The 15,441-nt window shown below is 54.5% G+C and overlaps 1 protein-coding gene across 1 annotated transcript; it reads right to left on the minus strand.

Moving 5' to 3' along the window:
* Positions 1–2,492: 2,492 nt before the first annotated feature.
* NKX2-1 (NK2 homeobox 1) lies at positions 2,493–6,303 on the minus strand. The gene is made up of 3 exons (XM_032180358.1): positions 6,124–6,303; positions 5,056–5,441; positions 2,493–4,128 (listed from the first exon to the last, which is right to left on the minus strand). The coding sequence occupies exons 1-3, from the start codon at positions 6,198–6,200 to the stop codon at positions 3,386–3,388; spliced, it is 1,206 nt and encodes a 401-aa protein (XP_032036249.1). The 5' UTR covers positions 6,201–6,303; the 3' UTR covers positions 2,493–3,385.
* Between the last annotated feature and the right edge of the window lie 9,138 nt (positions 6,304–15,441).

Below are 15,441 nucleotides of genomic sequence, written 5' to 3' on the forward strand. Positions count from 1 at the left end.
GGCCCGAAGCCACTAGAGCGGCTCTCCAAGGCTCTCGAGAAAGTCCTCGTGTTTACATGGCGAAATGGGGGTGGGGAGAGGAGGAAGGGGGGTGCAGTGTGCAAAATCTCTCCCACTCCTCTCAGCCGTTGGGGCCTAGGGATGGGTAGGGTACTTTGTCGGAGGCAAAGCTTCGCGGTGATCTCGGGGTGAACTGTACTTGCTCCCAAACCTCGGAAGCTTCCAAGCACCTCAGCGCCAGGGGCATCCTCAGAATGCTGATTTCTCCGAGAGGGGAGGCCAGAAATTGGGCACGAGTTGATGCAGGAGATTCCCGGAAAGGAGGACGGTCGGCTTTCCAGAAGCCGACGGTGCTGTAGGGGCGGAGGGTGTCCCCAGGTTGCGGAACCCTCTTGCACTGCTCCCAGCGCGCACCTATTTCCCTAATGAAACGCTTCAGATTGCGTTCTAGGTATCTTCCCTCAGCTGCGACGAGTCCCCCAGCCGGGAGCGGGAGCGGATGGAGCCAGCGTGATTGATGGCGAGAAAGAGGCTGAGGTCCTGTTTGTCTCGGTCCGCAAACCCGCCTGAGTTCACCTTTCCCCGGGACAAGTAAACAGACTTCAAACTATGCCGACTCTAGACTGCGAGGAGAAGAATGTATTTGATGGAAACTCCAACCAGTGCAAGGATGATAAGGCCGAGGGTACCACAGCCTACTAAAATTGTGACCACCAAAGGCTTGCTCCCGGCTAGAATGGGGTGCTGGGCAGCCGCCCGAACCACAGTCGGGCACCGCCAGGCAGGTCCCGCCCGGGCTTGGGCTAGGTTGGGGCAGGTTAAGCGAAGCTCCAATTCCGTGGGATCCGGACCTAGAGCCAAACAGCAGCTGCAGTATCCATGTCCCCTGCCCGGCCGGCCTGAGCTGGGTGCCTTAGCCACTTACACTCCCGGTCCCGGAACCACAGCTGACCATTCCAACGCAAGTGGTCAAATTTACGGGGTTTTGTTTGTTTTCCAAAATGTGAGACCTGTTAAAATCTCCCTTCCCCGCCTTCCAACCAGCACTCTCACTAGACCCAACCATCCTCTTGGGAATCTTCGAGTCCCTCTGGCTGTTAGAAACTGTCTCAGCAGTGAGGCCCAGGTTTCTGAGGGAGAAAGCCCGGCCTAGCCTCCGGTCTTACGGCACCATGCCAGAGGAGGCTCCAGGAGGTCAACAAAGAAGACCGCTGGGCCCGGAGCGAGGACTCCAGCCAGTCTGCTTTCCTCACAAGCTCTTGGTGGGGGAGCGGGAGAGAGGGATTGGGAAGAGAGGCAGACGAATAACGAAATGAGAGAGGGGAAGGCAGGAAGAAAAAGAAATTTGAAAACCTGGGCAAGAAGTGAGTACATGCCAAATAAGAGTCAATTGCCCATAATCCAATACTTCCAGGCCTAGAGGAAAGTGCTGGGAGGGGCGTCTGCCCGCAGCTCGCTCGGCTGCCTTGGCAAGGGTGACCTGGAAGGGGCTACAGCCCATCCAGGGACTACAATTTTTCTGTGTTCAAAACCATTCCTTCTCCCCTCCCTCTCATCCCTAATGGGTCTCCCAACACAAACACGGAGCGCTGAGGAAACCAGGATTTAGAGTTTGGAAGAAAGGAATCAAAAATGATTTATTTATTTATTTATTTTTTATTTATTTTTGCTTGGCATGGGAGGTAGTGGCTGGGAGGTGAAGAACTGTAAACAGGAGAAAGATTCATTACTACAAAAATTTAGGATCCCAGAGATAAAAACCAGTACAACAAAGAGTGAAATCTCAGCTCCCAAAGTCCTTCCTGGGATGTCCTCGGGCCTGTCACCCAGTGTTACCCCATTGGAGGCCAAAGGAGCCAAAAGCAGCAGGGGCTGGAGGTGTCTGCTGCTGGTCCCCTAGAGGGGTCCCCGTTTTAGGGCAGAAACGAAACCCCAGAATGACTTCCTCACTTTCGAAAACAGCCTCCCACCGAATTCTGTGAAGGAGCTCAGCCACCGATTAGAAATAAAGGTTTAATGTTCAAGTCTACGGAGGTGATCCATTCACTGAAAACCATAACTCACTCAGAGTTATTTAAAATGGGTGTCCTCTCTCACTGTTTTAAAACTTTGGCTCAGCTTTGTGAGACCACATTAGACAGTTCTGAGACTCCTATCAACAGAAGCTTGGCTCAGAAAATGAATTCTTTGGTCTCTTTCTCTTCTTCTCTCCCTCTCCCTCTTGGTGGAAGTAGTTTGGTATTTCGGGCCTTCGCTGCAGTCTCAGGACTGCCCAAGATTCGTTTCCACACAATTTCTGAGGCAGAACAAAACTCCCTCTTCCTGTGGGGCAAGGACTCTGGGCCTGGCCTCCTTACCTCCTTAACCGGTTCAGAATCCTTTGAGCTCAAACCCAAACAATTTGAATCTCATCAGACCAAAGACAAGATCCTCCCAAGGCCCCGCCCTCAAAGCCATTTAAAGCCAAATCAAAACCAAACAAAAAGGAGGGGTTTAATCAGAAAAAGAATCTTTTTAATTTGTATAATTTATTAGAAGCTTCTTAGGAACTATATTTAAGCCAAATATCTACATAAGTTACAACAGAAAAAGACTGACGCCGCAAATACCAAACTGCCAAATAATATACACAGATTTGTCAATGCCCATAAAAAAATGTGAAGGGCTGGGGACTGGGAGTGGTTTTTCTTTTTACAACAAAATGTACAGATTACTAAAAACTAGGCATTTAGTCCAACTTTTGACAGCGTTTTACAGCTACAAGTTCACATTAAACAAACTATTTTCGCGGAGGGCGGTCGCCGCTGAGCCTAGGCGGCCAGAGGGTGCCGGGGAGGGGGCACTTCCTTTGTGTCAGTGACAAGTGGGTTATGTCGAAGACTCTTTCCTCTCCCCAGCTCCCGTTCTCCCTTCAAACAAACAAAAAAAAATTCCTGGTATTTACAAGCGAGTCCACTTTGCTGGTAGAGTGTGCCCAGAGTGAAGTTTGGTCTTTAGAGTCCAGAGCCATGTCAGCACAGAGCCCTCTCCAATCTGTGCCCCGCCCTAGCGTGGGAAACCCATTTGAATCACCAAAAAAAAGACACCCCCAAAGCTGTTTTATGCCCTTCTCTGCTTAAAGATTCCTTAAGAGATTGGATGCGCTTGGTTGTTTTTATTTTCCTAAAAAAAAAAAAAAAAAACCCCCACAAATTTTAGGGAAAAAAAAAAAAAAGAAAGACGTCAGCAGTTTGGCCTTTGTGGTTTTTTTGTTCCTTGGTCTAAACGCGGCCAGGTTCTTAAGAAAAGTCGAAGCGCGTGGAGCAGCGGTGGATGGTGGTCTGTGTGGCGGGCAGGAGGGAAGCGGTGAGGCAGAGCGCTGGGCTAGGGCCGGCCCGGCGTCCTCTCACCAGGTCCGACCATATAGCAAGGTGGAGCAGGACATGGTGCCGTAGTCCGAGCCCGAGGAGTTCAGGTGGGACAGGCTGGATACCTGGCCCTGCAGCGCCGCGGGGCTGGCGGCGTGATGCGCCAGGTCCGGAGACTGGCCTGCGCTGCCTGGCTGGTGGCCCGGGTGTGCGCCAAGGCCGGCGCCACCGCTGCCCACGGAGATGGCCGCTGCCGCCGCCTGCGCGGCCTGCGCCTGCTGCTGCGCCTGCTGCTGCGCGTGGCCTTGTAGGCTGGCGGCGCCCGGCGCTGGGGCACCCGCCTGGCACGGTTTGCCGTCTTTCACCAGGACCGGCACCGCCACACGTCGCGGCGACTGCTGCTGAGCCTGTTGCTGCTGCGGGCACCCGGCGCCCCCGCCGCCCCCGCCGCCGCCGCTGTCCTGCTGCAGTTGCTGCTGCGCCGCCTTGTCCTTGGCTTGGCGCTTCATTTTGTAGCGGTGGTTCTGGAACCAGATCTTGACCTGCGTGGGCGTCAGGTGGATCATGCTGGCCAGGTGCTCGCGCTCCGGCGCCGACAGGTACTTCTGTTGCTTGAAGCGTCGCTCCAGCTCGTACACCTGCGCCTGCGAGAAGAGCACCCGGCGCTTCCTGCGCGGCGCGCTTGGCAGCGGGGCCATGTTCTTGCTCACGTCCCCCAGCGAGCCCAGGCCGCCCATGCCGCTCATGTTCATGCCGCTCGCCGGGCCCATGAAGCGGGAGACTGTAAGCGACAAACGCACAGCGTCGGCCGGGGCCAGGCCGAGCCAGGCCACCCCTGTTTTCCGCGCCATTGGCCCGCCCGGCCCGCCCCAACCCGACGGCGCCCTCCTGACCCAGGCAGCCCAGCGCTGGGGCCCAAGAGGCCCATCCGCGGGGAACTGCCAGCGCCTGCCCTAGGCCGTGCCGTCGAGGGGGCTGTACTGGAGCGCTCACAGCCTCAACCCTGGCTGCCCCCCCTCAGTCTCAGTTCCCTCTTTCGAACCAAAAGACGCAGTGGGGGAAAGGCCGCTTCTGCTCCTTTCATGCCAAGCCCGGGTCAGAGCAATGGGATTAGCTGGCCACAGGCGGCGAACTGGGCTCAGGCCAGGAGCTGGGGTCCGACGGTAGACCCCAATTTGGAGAGGTTAGGAGAGGGGGTGTTGACTTCCAAAAGCTGGAGCCCCCAGACGCTTTGCCTGCTCGGCCCCTTAGAGTCGCCTCTGGAACTGCGAGTCCTCCCACCTGCCCAGACTCCGCTGCAGAGAGGGCCGGGCCGGGGGCTCGAGTGCCTCCCAACAGGGCAGCCTCCCTCCTGGCCGGGTCTAGCCTCTCCGCGCTCTGCTCGCCCCTGCTCCTTGAGCTCGGGGTCGCTTCCCTCGGCTCCCCGAGGTCTTCTGCGCCGAGCAGAGCTGCCAGTCCACCGCGCCTAGGAGACGCCGAGTACCCGCATCTGACCGCAGGACCCCAGCACTACCAAGTGCCTGTTCTTGGACCCCCAGCCGAGCAAGGGGAAGCATCCCCAGCTCCCGCACCCAAGTCCCTGGCGCCGCTGCCGGGCCGCCCTCCCTGATGCCCAGCGCGCAGCCTGCCGGCGCCGCGCCTTCTGGACGGCTCTCGCCGCACCTCCTGAGCTCAGCCCGCGGCCCCGCAGTGGGGCGGCCTCACTTACTGGCGGGGAAGCGCGGGTCTGGGTTGGCGCCGTACCATCCGGGGCCAGAGGCGCTGTTCCTCATGGTGTCCTGGTACGGCGGCAGCTCGCTCATGTTGCCCAGGTTGCCGTTGCAGTAGCCCCCCACGGCGGAGTGCGAGAGCTGGGGCACCCCCGCCGCCGTCATGTGGTAGGCGGCGGTGACGGCGCCGTGGTGCCCCACGGCGTGCTGCTGCATGGCCGCTGCCGGCGGTGCCGCCTGGCCCTGCCTGTACGCCGCCAGCGGAGCCCCGAGGCCGCCGCCCTCCATGCCCACTTTCTTGTAGCTTTCCTCCAGGGGACTCAAGATGTCAGACACTGAGAACGGAGTCGTGTGCTTTGGACTCATCGACATGATTCGGCGGCGGCTGGAGGAGGAAGGAAGAGGAGGAAAAAAAAGGGAGAGGGGGAAGGCGAAGCCTCGCTGCTTTTTTTTTCTCCCTTTGCCAAATATTCTGGTGTTACCTTAACGCCGATCTTGTTGGATGTACACGTAACGGAGTGGACCGAGTCCTCCTTAATTGGCTTGAGTGGAGGCTCGGGGGCTGCCTCGCGTTTGTTTTAGCCCGGCGCCAGGTTTTAGGCAGCCACCAGAGGCGGGGCGTAAGCGCTAAAGCAACAAGACAATAGAAGCCTACATCTTGCCCGAGATAATTAGCTTACATGCTGATGACAAGGTAAACACCTTTAAGTTTCACTTGTCAGGATTTTAAGGTCTCAAAGAGAGAGAGAGCGAGGCAGAGACGAGACCCAAAGCGTTTCCCCCCTCCCTTGGACACCCCCACCCCCATTTTTTGTGGGGTACCAGCGGAGCGCGGGGAGGAGGTGGAGGGGAGGGGAAGGAGGAGGGAACCGAGAGCGGGGAGGGCAGGAGGTGGGATGGGGGAGTAACAGAGGAGGAGAGATGGTTGAGAGGAAGGAAGGTGAATGCTGCTTTGCAACCAACTTGCGGAGTTACAAAGTGGAACCACTTTCCAATTCGGTCGGGGTTCCCCGGGCACGGACAGGTCTTTAGGAGGAGGGGGCTGAGGGACAGGGTGGGGGTTTCACCTGAGCCTGCCGGGGCTGCTCCTCCCTCCCGCCGCGGCCTCCCAGCCCCGCGCCTTCCCACTGCCTCCGGACCACATCGGGCTTCGCTGCGCTGAGCCCCAGTCGCCAACAAATGAGCGAGCGAGTCTGGGGACGAACCCTGGGGCCGCACTGTTGGTCTACGTGTCTGTCAGTCTGTCTGCCTCTCTTCTGCCGCCGTCAGAGGGACACCTCTGCTCCCCGCCCCCTTTCCCCCTACCCGAGAGAATCCGAGCGGGCGGAGGGGGCGCTGAGTAGAGGATCGACTGCCTCCCGGAGGCTGTCCCGGATCCCCGAGCCACCACCCGCCCCCGCAGCTCAGGGGTTTTTCAGTGGGCCACCCCCGCCAACACGCCTCCCCCCAGGTCTTTCCCCACCCCCACCCTCGGCCGAGCAAACACAGCACTGGCCCCCAGAGCTGGGAGGATGGGAAGGGGTCTCACGGGAGGGTCCGTCACTGAAGTTGCCCCACCTCGAACAAACCTGGTGTCCCTGACCCTCGCCCATCTCCCAGACACGCGGGGATCTGGGGCTGGAGCTGACTTTCCGAGGACATCACAGCCCCAGCACCCGAGCCCAGAGCCACGCTGTTTTCCCCTCTGATGCTTCAGGGAGCGCGCGAGCAGGGAGCGGCGTGAGTGCCCGTCTGTCTGTTGCCGGGCGGAACTGAGCCTGAACCCCGGCGGCTGGAGCGCTGGCCAGGAGGGGGCGAATGCCGAGGTGCGGGCAGCTCAGCGGGCGGGAGGCTGGGCCGAGGCTCGCCTCCGCCCGCCGCTCAGCCATGCAAAAGTGCTCTTGCTTCCCGGGAATAACCAAATATCTTTGTTTAAAGTGGTGGCGTAAATGGCCAGTCGCTTTGTGGCCACGCTGGATATTAGTAGATGAGGATCATTCTGCTTCAATTGGGCGCCTCTCATCCGACGAGCAAGAAACTGCTTAGGAGGAAGTGGGTTTCCTGTCTGCGCGTTCCCAGGCTTCAAGTGTGGGCCCCGCGCCTTGAGGGTCCTTGGGCGCCTGGCGAGGGGGAGCTGTGGGCTGCGCTCCCCAGCGGAATCGGGGGTGTCCCCCGCGTTGCTCCGGCCAGGCCGGGGCCTGCAGCCGAGTCGACTACCGAGTGGAGCACTGAATGGCGCGGATTTTGAGACCGACTCCGGTTTTTGTCCTTGGATTTTAAACGTTTTTATTATTATTTTTGTTTTGCTTTCTCTTTAGCTGTTTTAGCCTCCTTTCCGCGCCAGGGGCTGGGAGGGCGGAGCGCTCCCTGGCCGGGCCCGGCAGGTGCCTCCAAGACACCCGCGCTGGTCAAGGAGCTTCTTGAATTCAGTTTTTGTTTTCACATTTTCTTTCCCGTCCTTGTAGAGAGGGAGCTCCTGATCATGACGAACAGGCAGTTTTGAGCTACTTAATTATCCAGGCTCCCTTTTTTATTAATAGCAATTATAGTAGAGAAAGTTTTATTTGTTTTTAAAGACTTCAGCCCTCTCCTTGAAGAGAGCTCTTATTCCCTCAATACAAAGCTAACTTCTATACTAATATTCGCTTTTCTCACCGCCTACTTTCTTTACCAGGGGAAAGAAAGCTCAGGACACCCTCCGTCCTCCCACCTGCGCCCGCGTTTTTGTGCGGTCCCCACGGCAGAGCTGGGGAGGCCACCCTATGTTTGCGCAGGGAGACGCGCTCGCCGCTTGTGTTACGAAAGACCAGAGCGAAGCCCGGCTCCTTGCCCTTCCTTCCCAGGGGCTTCTCTGGGGGGCGCTCTCAGGCCCCGACGAACAGAGCATTGATCACTGTGGTGGCTAAGCAAGGAGGGGAGGCGAGGCCGGGCTTAAGCGAACCACAGAGGAGAACTGGCAACGCTGAATACAGACCTTGTCTGCAGGCGCGACCTGGCCGGGCCTGCGTCCCGAATGGGGTCTAATTGCGGAGGCGGGGTGGGTCTCCCAGTCACCCAGCTTCTTTCTCTCACTCGCCATTATTTCATAGTTGTTTGTAAGTTTAAGAAACACCAAGTGTAGAATGTTGTACATCTCTTCCCGTCTCAACGCCATTTAGAAATGGAGATCAATCTTCACAAGGTTTTTGTGAGATTCAACTAAGATGGAGCACATCAAAATGCTTTGAAAGCTTTGAATGTTTTTCAGCTCAGTGCCAGCACTGGAGATTGCGGTAGTTATTATCATGACTATCCCCACCCCCTCTTTAGGTCCCAAGACCTGAGTAAAAGGAAGAGTTGGGTGAATCTCCCACAGCCCCTGGGTCCTGTCTTCTGGGCCTTCTTCCCTCGGCAGTTGTTCGAACTCTCAGCAGGCCACAGGCTCACGTGGCTGGCAGCTCCCTGGCCTCCGGCTCTGACAGTCCCGGGGCAACCGGGCCTGCAGTTCTCGAGGAAACCCCCCACCTCCCAAGCCTCGTTCTGGACCAGGAACCCCCTCCCCAACAACCGCGCAGCAAGTGGCGAGTCTGGGAGCTGAACTGGAGTGGAGCTCGAAGTGGCTAGGGCGGGCAGACTCCCGCTTCACTCTGGGACGCAACTGGGACGGCGCTTCAACCTTGGCCTGCAGGCGTGCTTCTCGCGCGCACCAGCAAGCTCTCTATCCACCTCGCCTGGGCCTTTGCAGCGCCCTGCCACCCAGGCTCCAGCGCCTCTACTACCCTAGCCCCTTCTCAACACGCGGCTCTGCCTTCTTCCCCAGTACCACTGCGCTGCCAAAAATAAGCCCGGAGACTAAGGCACCTTGTGGGGAAGAGAAGGGTATCTGTATCTCCAAGCTTATCCAAGCAAAGGCCTCCAGAGTCCCTGCCATGGCCCGAAACACCTCCCTCTGACCGAAAAGCGTCCTTTCTTTCGGCCGCCTCCTGAACTCATCCTAAATAGGGCAGACCCGGGCTAAACCAGTGATTTTTTTTTCCATGAATACGAAGAACCCCGATTGCACTTTGCGAAGTCTGCGCGTATTCCTTTGTCCCGCAACTAACTTGCTCCCGGGTGGAGTGGGCACAGTGGGGAGCGGTCAGGGCAGGGCAGGGCCCAACGCTGGCCCCTCGCGGAGCTTTCCCTGGCGCGGCCTCACACGTCGCTGCCTCAATTCCGACCACGCTCTGCTTCGCTGGCTGCGGCTCCACCAGGAATCCGAGGGGGCGCAGGCCCAGGCTCGGCCCTAGATGCTCGGAATCGCCACCAGCCTTTGCTTACACCAGCGTGGCCGCAGGGAAACTCCTTTCTCTCCCTCCAGTGTCACTTTGCGAGACAAGAACAGAGGGCTCACACAGAGGAAGGCTAATTTGGGGTCTGTAGCTTGGACCGGGTGGAACTGTGAGGAGGAACCACCTGTCTCACCGCCCCACCCCCCAACTGCTGTTTTTAACTCCCTTTGTGGTCCTCCACAGCTCTTTAGGGCGCTGAGCCACTCTGTCTCCTGGTAGTGTTATTTTGCTCCAAGTTTTATCGCAATTTTTGATTCACTCGACAGTATTTATTCAGCTAGGGCTCTGTGCCAGGGACTACGCAAGGCCTGAAAATTCAAACTTAATCTAGATGCAGCTCCTACTCACACGGAACTTACACATTCACAATAAATCACCCAAATAATATGTAGTTACTTTCTGACAGATGTTACTGCAGGATCCAACGAGATAGAGGGTTGTAATGGAGATTTGTGTGTGGGTTTTTGCACCATTTCTTGATCTCTCAGCATTCCAAGGTCGTGAGAGGAGCCCTTGAGTGGAAGTCCATCCTAGGTTTGAACCCTGGCTTTGTCTCTTTCCAGCTGTGCAGTACCGCTCTTGTGGGCTCCCGCCACACCCTGGAGTCACTCCCATCACAACCAGAGTAAACCAGTGTGTGTTTTCTGGCTTCCCTCCTTGAGGGTGAGCCCCTGTTTTATCTATCTTTGAACCCCCCAGTGCCTCGAGAAACGCTAAGGAAACACAGCTTCCGAACTCCTGTCTCCTGAGCTGTAAAAAATGGTCACGACCTGCCCTGTGTACTGGCTTGGTTTGTGCTAGGGATCCAAACAATTCAGGATGAGATCATGTGCCTGAGTTTGTAGATCACAAAAGTCGCTAATAGAAGGAGTTATTCCTTCTGATTCTGTGTTTTGGATTTAGAGAAACTGTGACTCTAGCCCTCTGACCTTCAACAAGAGCACTTGGGCCCCTCAGTTGCTCCCGCAGTCTCCCACAGCTAGGCACAGGCTTCTAAGCCGGGCTGAGCTGGGCTCGGGAGTGCCATCGAGGCAACCAGGCGCAGGGAGCGGAAGGCAGGAGTGTAACTGGGCGCTGGGGGGCGCTGCTCCGCAACCCCAAGATCCGAGGAATGCCTCCGGGTGCTCATTTCTCTCTGGAGGGGTCTCGCAGGGCCCCCTCTGCGCTGATTTCTCTGGCACCAGAACCGAAAGCCTCGGGAGGGACCGCGGGAGCCCGGGGCGTGCAGACAGGCGGCTTTCACAGACGCAGCTGCAGGAAGGATCCCTCTACTGCTCCCTTTCCCGATTTGACCGTCTAGGGCCTTTGAGGGGACTTTCCTTTTGGGAATGCTTTTCTCAAGTCGTGGCCTGTGGGCAGGCTGGGAGTGGGGCGCCAAGACATCCGAGCTCGGCTTTTGCTTCTCCCTTTCCCTCACATGCATGCTCTGCGGAGGGAATGGGAGGCGAGGGCGCGTCTATGCGGGCCAGAGTCCGCTGAAGAGAGTCCGGCCCTCAGGCCTTTGGTGTTGAAGAATCTGCTCCTCTGTCGGGTCAAGCCCCACTGGAAGTTAACACCTGTGGTCTCCAAACTTGCCTATTTTCCTGTCACGCAGTTCAAGCCAAGATTCAACTCGTCTTGAATTTTTGTATTTAGAGCCCCTACCTTCTCCACCGACTCCAGGGGCGCCCTCTGGCGGGAAGGGGCCTGGGGTAGGAGGGAACCTGGGGGAGCGGGTTACAAAGCAGAGAGCAGCGGTAGCTCAGCAGCCCCCTTTGAAGTGCGAGGAAACCAAGACTGAGACGGGAGGCAGGAGCACGGGCCTGAAGCGGTCAGCCGACCCCGCGAGGCCCGCGCTGCCGTGCTCCGCCGCGAATCCGCCAGACGCCCCTGTCGGAAGGGGCGGGGACACCCTCGGGGGCGCTCTAGGACTCGTGCGGCTCTAAGGTAAGTTTCGCAGCAGTTCCTGATAATTAAAGGACGGATTCCGGAAGCATCCTTGTGGCGGCGCGGCTGTTTTCGCCCCAGGACCTGTGCAGCCTCATTCAGCCTCAGGTAGTCGAAACCTATAGCTCTTTCTGCCCCGTGTTCCCCCAACAAATCTCAGTCCCAACAGTGGAGCCCGTGGGCCTTGGGTGTTCGCGTTTCCCGCGGGCTTGCCAGCAGCGCTGGGGTTCCCTCCTCCGCTCCTTTCCTCCTCTCCAACCTCCCACCACAGCCCGTCTCCCCCACACCCCCAACACTTGTCCCAGGCAGTTTCCGGTGGCCGCAGTACCGATCCCAGGCCATTGGGGTGGGGATGAGGGAAGGGTGGAGGGGGAGTCTCCGAGGCCCAAGGTTTTCTGGAACTTGAGGGAGGCTGAATTCCCCCTCGCTGCCTAGGACTTGTGGTCTGAAGGTTGCAGACCGAGGCGATCCGCAGCGCCCTCTTCCGGCGGCCGTCTGGAGAACTGCAGCTTTAGAGCGGTCTCGGGGAAGCTTTGCTGCTAGTTCCCGGCTAGGTAAAACTGGTAGTGGTCAGACTGCTAGTACATCATCCACGCATTTGCCCATTCTAACTGTCCGCCCGACCATACGTCAGGCTGTCTATCGGTCCACCCAAAGCCAATATAAGTTATGATTGACTCTTTGAATCACCCGGTCTCCTTGCAGCTGCTATTTGAAAGAGCCCAGGTGTAGATCAGGGCTTGGAAGCTGCTCTTATGCCTAAAGCCCTCTTTTAATTATGCTTTGCTTCGGAATCTCGTGATGAGAATGTCCTGTCCAAGTCAGAGGGCATTTGGAGGCATATTTGGTGACCAATGGAGTAGCTTGCACTTTCTGCATGTCCTTTCTGGAGGAGGCAGTGGCCCTATTAGCTATTTGTTTTTCCCTTGTGTTGCAGCAGTAGGAGCATACCCCTTAGAAAATATTGAAGTAGGAAAACTTCTGGGACTAGCTAAACTCGGTGGGTGCCTTCCAGCTCTCCAATCTATGGGACCAACTCACTCAGGCAGGCTTTCCCCCAAATTATTCCCCCTTCTTTGGACTCTGGTCAAAACCAGATTCTCTCTACCCTCCCAAACCCATCCCAGCCAATATGCCCATGTTACTCTGCTGTTCTTTTTCACTTAGCCAGAAAAATCAATCATTCTTTCCAGCCCCACAACTAAGTCATATCCTTCTCTTTAAAAACCCAATTGCCTCTTCTGACAACTAAATGCCTGACACATAGTGGGTGGGAGCTCAATATATGTGTGCAGAATAAGTGGATGAATCTCTATTACACATTTCTGTCACATTAATAAGCAATTCATCCTAACTGAATTATTTCCTAATTGCCATGTGTTTGTGTTCTTTTTGGGCAGACCTTAAGCTCCTTATTTTCTGTTTGTTGTTTTGTTTTTTTTCCCCAAGACAAGGTCTCTCTCTGTTGCCCAGAACAGAGTATAGTGGTGTAATCATAGCTCACTGCCACCTCAAACTCCTAGGCTCAAGCAATCCTCCCTGCTCGGTCTCCCAAAGTGTTGGAATTACAGGCATGAGCCATCGTGCCTGGCCAGCTCCTTGATTTTAAGAGCCATCTCAAAAACATTTAGACATGTTCCTAGAAATGTGCCCAGTGCTCTGAGGCATTTGATAATGTTAATCACCCCTTCCTAAAATTCTCTCATTGGCTGCGGAGTCACCACTCTATCATGGTTCTCTTCCTCCATCTCTGGACATTTCTTCTCAGAGACCAGGGTTGAACTCCCATCCCGCACTGTATACCCATCCCCGTGGCTTCAGCTGCCACCTGTTGTTGATGGCTCCTAAATCCATACCTCTAGCCAACCTCTCTTCAGAGCTTCCAATCTATATTTTCAGTTGTTTACCTCCTTATGTGAATTTCTGCCAAACTTAACATATCCAAATCTGAACTTACACTGTCCCAGTTTGCTTCTTGTCCTGTGTTCTTGATCTAGGTGAATGGCATGAACATCTCCCAATTCCTGCCACCCCACTCCTTCACCAAGCTCCTATGCTAGTCAGTTCTGTCTGCCATAACAAAATACCACAGACTGGGTGGCTTACACTATGAAAATTGGTTTTCTTACAGTTCTGGAGGCTGCAATGTCCAATATCAAAGCCTAGCAGGATTTATTTGCTGGTGAGGGCGCTCTTACTGGCTTGCAGAGAGACGCCTTCTCCATATGTCTTTGCATAGCAAAGAGAGAGAGATCTTTTTCTATATAAGCTACAGTCCTAATAGATTAGAGCCCCACCCTTATGAGTTCTTTTAACCTTAATAACCTTCTGCTAGGGTTTGCATGTGTGCCATCCAAAATTCCAGTGTTGCCCATGTGATAGTATTAAGAGGTGCAGCCTTTAAGATGTGATTAGGTCATGAGGGATCCTCCTTCCTTAATGAGATTAAGGATCTTATAAAAGAGGCTTCATGAAACATTTGGCTAGCTTGCAGTCTTGCTCTTCTCCCATGTGAGGACAGAGTGTTCCTCCCTACAAGGCCCTCACCAGGTACCAGCGTCTTGACCTTGGACTTCCGAGCCTCCAGAACTGTGAGAAATAAATTTCTGTTGTTTTTAAACTACCCAGTCTCAGCTATTCTGTTATATCAGCACAAATGGACTAAGATACCTTCTAAAGATCCTATCTCCAGAGAGAGTAACACTGGAGGGGGGGGGGGGTTAGGGCTTCAACATCTGAATTTTAGGGGAACACAATTCAATACCTGCTCTGAAGCCAAATACCTCGATATCAACCTTTTCCTCTCCCTCATCCAACTGGTCATAAAGTCATTTCCATTCCACATCTTAGATGTTTCCCAAATCCAGCCCCACTTCTTCCTCACCGGTTCTTCTCTCCATTCACTGCCTCAACCGAGGCCATCCATCATCTAATACCTAATCGTCTAGCTCTTATTCCTACCCTAGGCTCTCCCAGTCTAGTCCACAATCCTGTCCACAGGACAGTCCAACCTAGCTCTCCAAACTAATCTCTTTCTGCCTCCCTGCCTACCCCCTTATAACCTACTTTTTAGCTACTCTAAACTTCTCACTTTTTTCATTTTGTACAACTTTATTAAAGTATAACTGAGAGAGAGAGTGAGAGGGAGTTGTGTGTTTTTGTTGTTGTTTTGTTTTGTTTTGAGATGCAGTCTTGCTTTGTCATCCAGACTGGAGTACAGTGAGCAGATCATAACTCACTGCAGCCTTGAACTACTGGGCTCAAGATATCCTCCTTCCCCAGCCTCCTGAATGGTGGGACTACAGGTGCACACCACCATGCACAGTCAAGTTTTTTAATTTTTTTTTTTTTTTGTAGAGACAGGGTCTCACTATGTTGTTCAGCCTGGTCTCAAACTTCTAGCCTCAAGCAATCCTCCCACCTCAGCCTCCTAAAGCACCGGGATTACAGGTGTGAATTACTGTGTCCAGCTTGATTTTCTATTTTGTTTTTCTGTTTTTCATTTCAATGATTTCTGATCTCATTTCTGTTTCTTTTATTCTGCTAACATTGTGTTTAATTTGCTCTTCTTTTTCTAGTTTCTTAACATATAAGCTGAGGTCATTGATTTGAGGCTACACTAGCTTCCTGTGGCTGTTGTAACAAATTACCACAAACTCAGAGGCTTAAAGATCAGGAATGTATTCTCTCACAGTTATGGGAGCTAGAAGTCTGAAATCAAGGTGTCTGCAGATTGTACTCTCTCCAGAGGCTCCGGGGAGATTCTGTTCCTTGCTTCTTCCAGCTTCTGGAGGCTTTTGGCATTCATTGGCTTGTGACACGTTACTCCAATCGGTCTCCATTGCCACATGGCCTTCTCCTTTGTATGTGTTTCTCTTTGTCTGTCTCTTATAAAGATGCTGTGATGACAATGAAGGTCCACTCAGATAATCCAGGGTGATCTCATCTCAAGATTCTTAATTATATCTGCAAAGACTCTTTTTCCAAATAAGGTAATATTCAGAGGTTCTAGTGATTAGAATGTGGACTTATCTTTCCAGAAGCCACAATTCAGTCCACACAGAGACCTTTCTTCTTTTCTAAACAGGCATTTAGTACTCGGAATTTCCCTCTAAGCACTACTTTAGCTACATCCCACACATTTTTATAGGCTATGTTTTCATTTTCATT

The sequence above is a fragment of the Hylobates moloch genome, unplaced genomic scaffold, assembly GCF_009828535.3.
Source record: "Hylobates moloch isolate HMO894 unplaced genomic scaffold, HMol_V3 SCAFFOLD_16, whole genome shotgun sequence".
Lineage (NCBI taxonomy): Eukaryota > Metazoa > Chordata > Mammalia > Primates > Hylobatidae > Hylobates > Hylobates moloch.

Bases quoted from the DNA above. Each gene is read 5' to 3' on its own strand.
- NKX2-1 (XM_032180358.1), bottom strand. From the start codon at position 6,200: ATGTGGTCCGGAGGCAGTGGGAAGGCGCGGGGCTGGGAGGCCGCGGCG. The intron at 5,442-6,123 runs GTGAAACCCCCA...TTCCTCCTCCAG, and splicing joins AGCAGCCCCGGCAGGCTCAG to CCGCCGCCGAATCATGTCGA. The intron at 4,129-5,055 runs GTAAGTGAGGCC...TGTCGCTTACAG, and splicing joins AGACCCGCGCTTCCCCGCCA to TCTCCCGCTTCATGGGCCCG.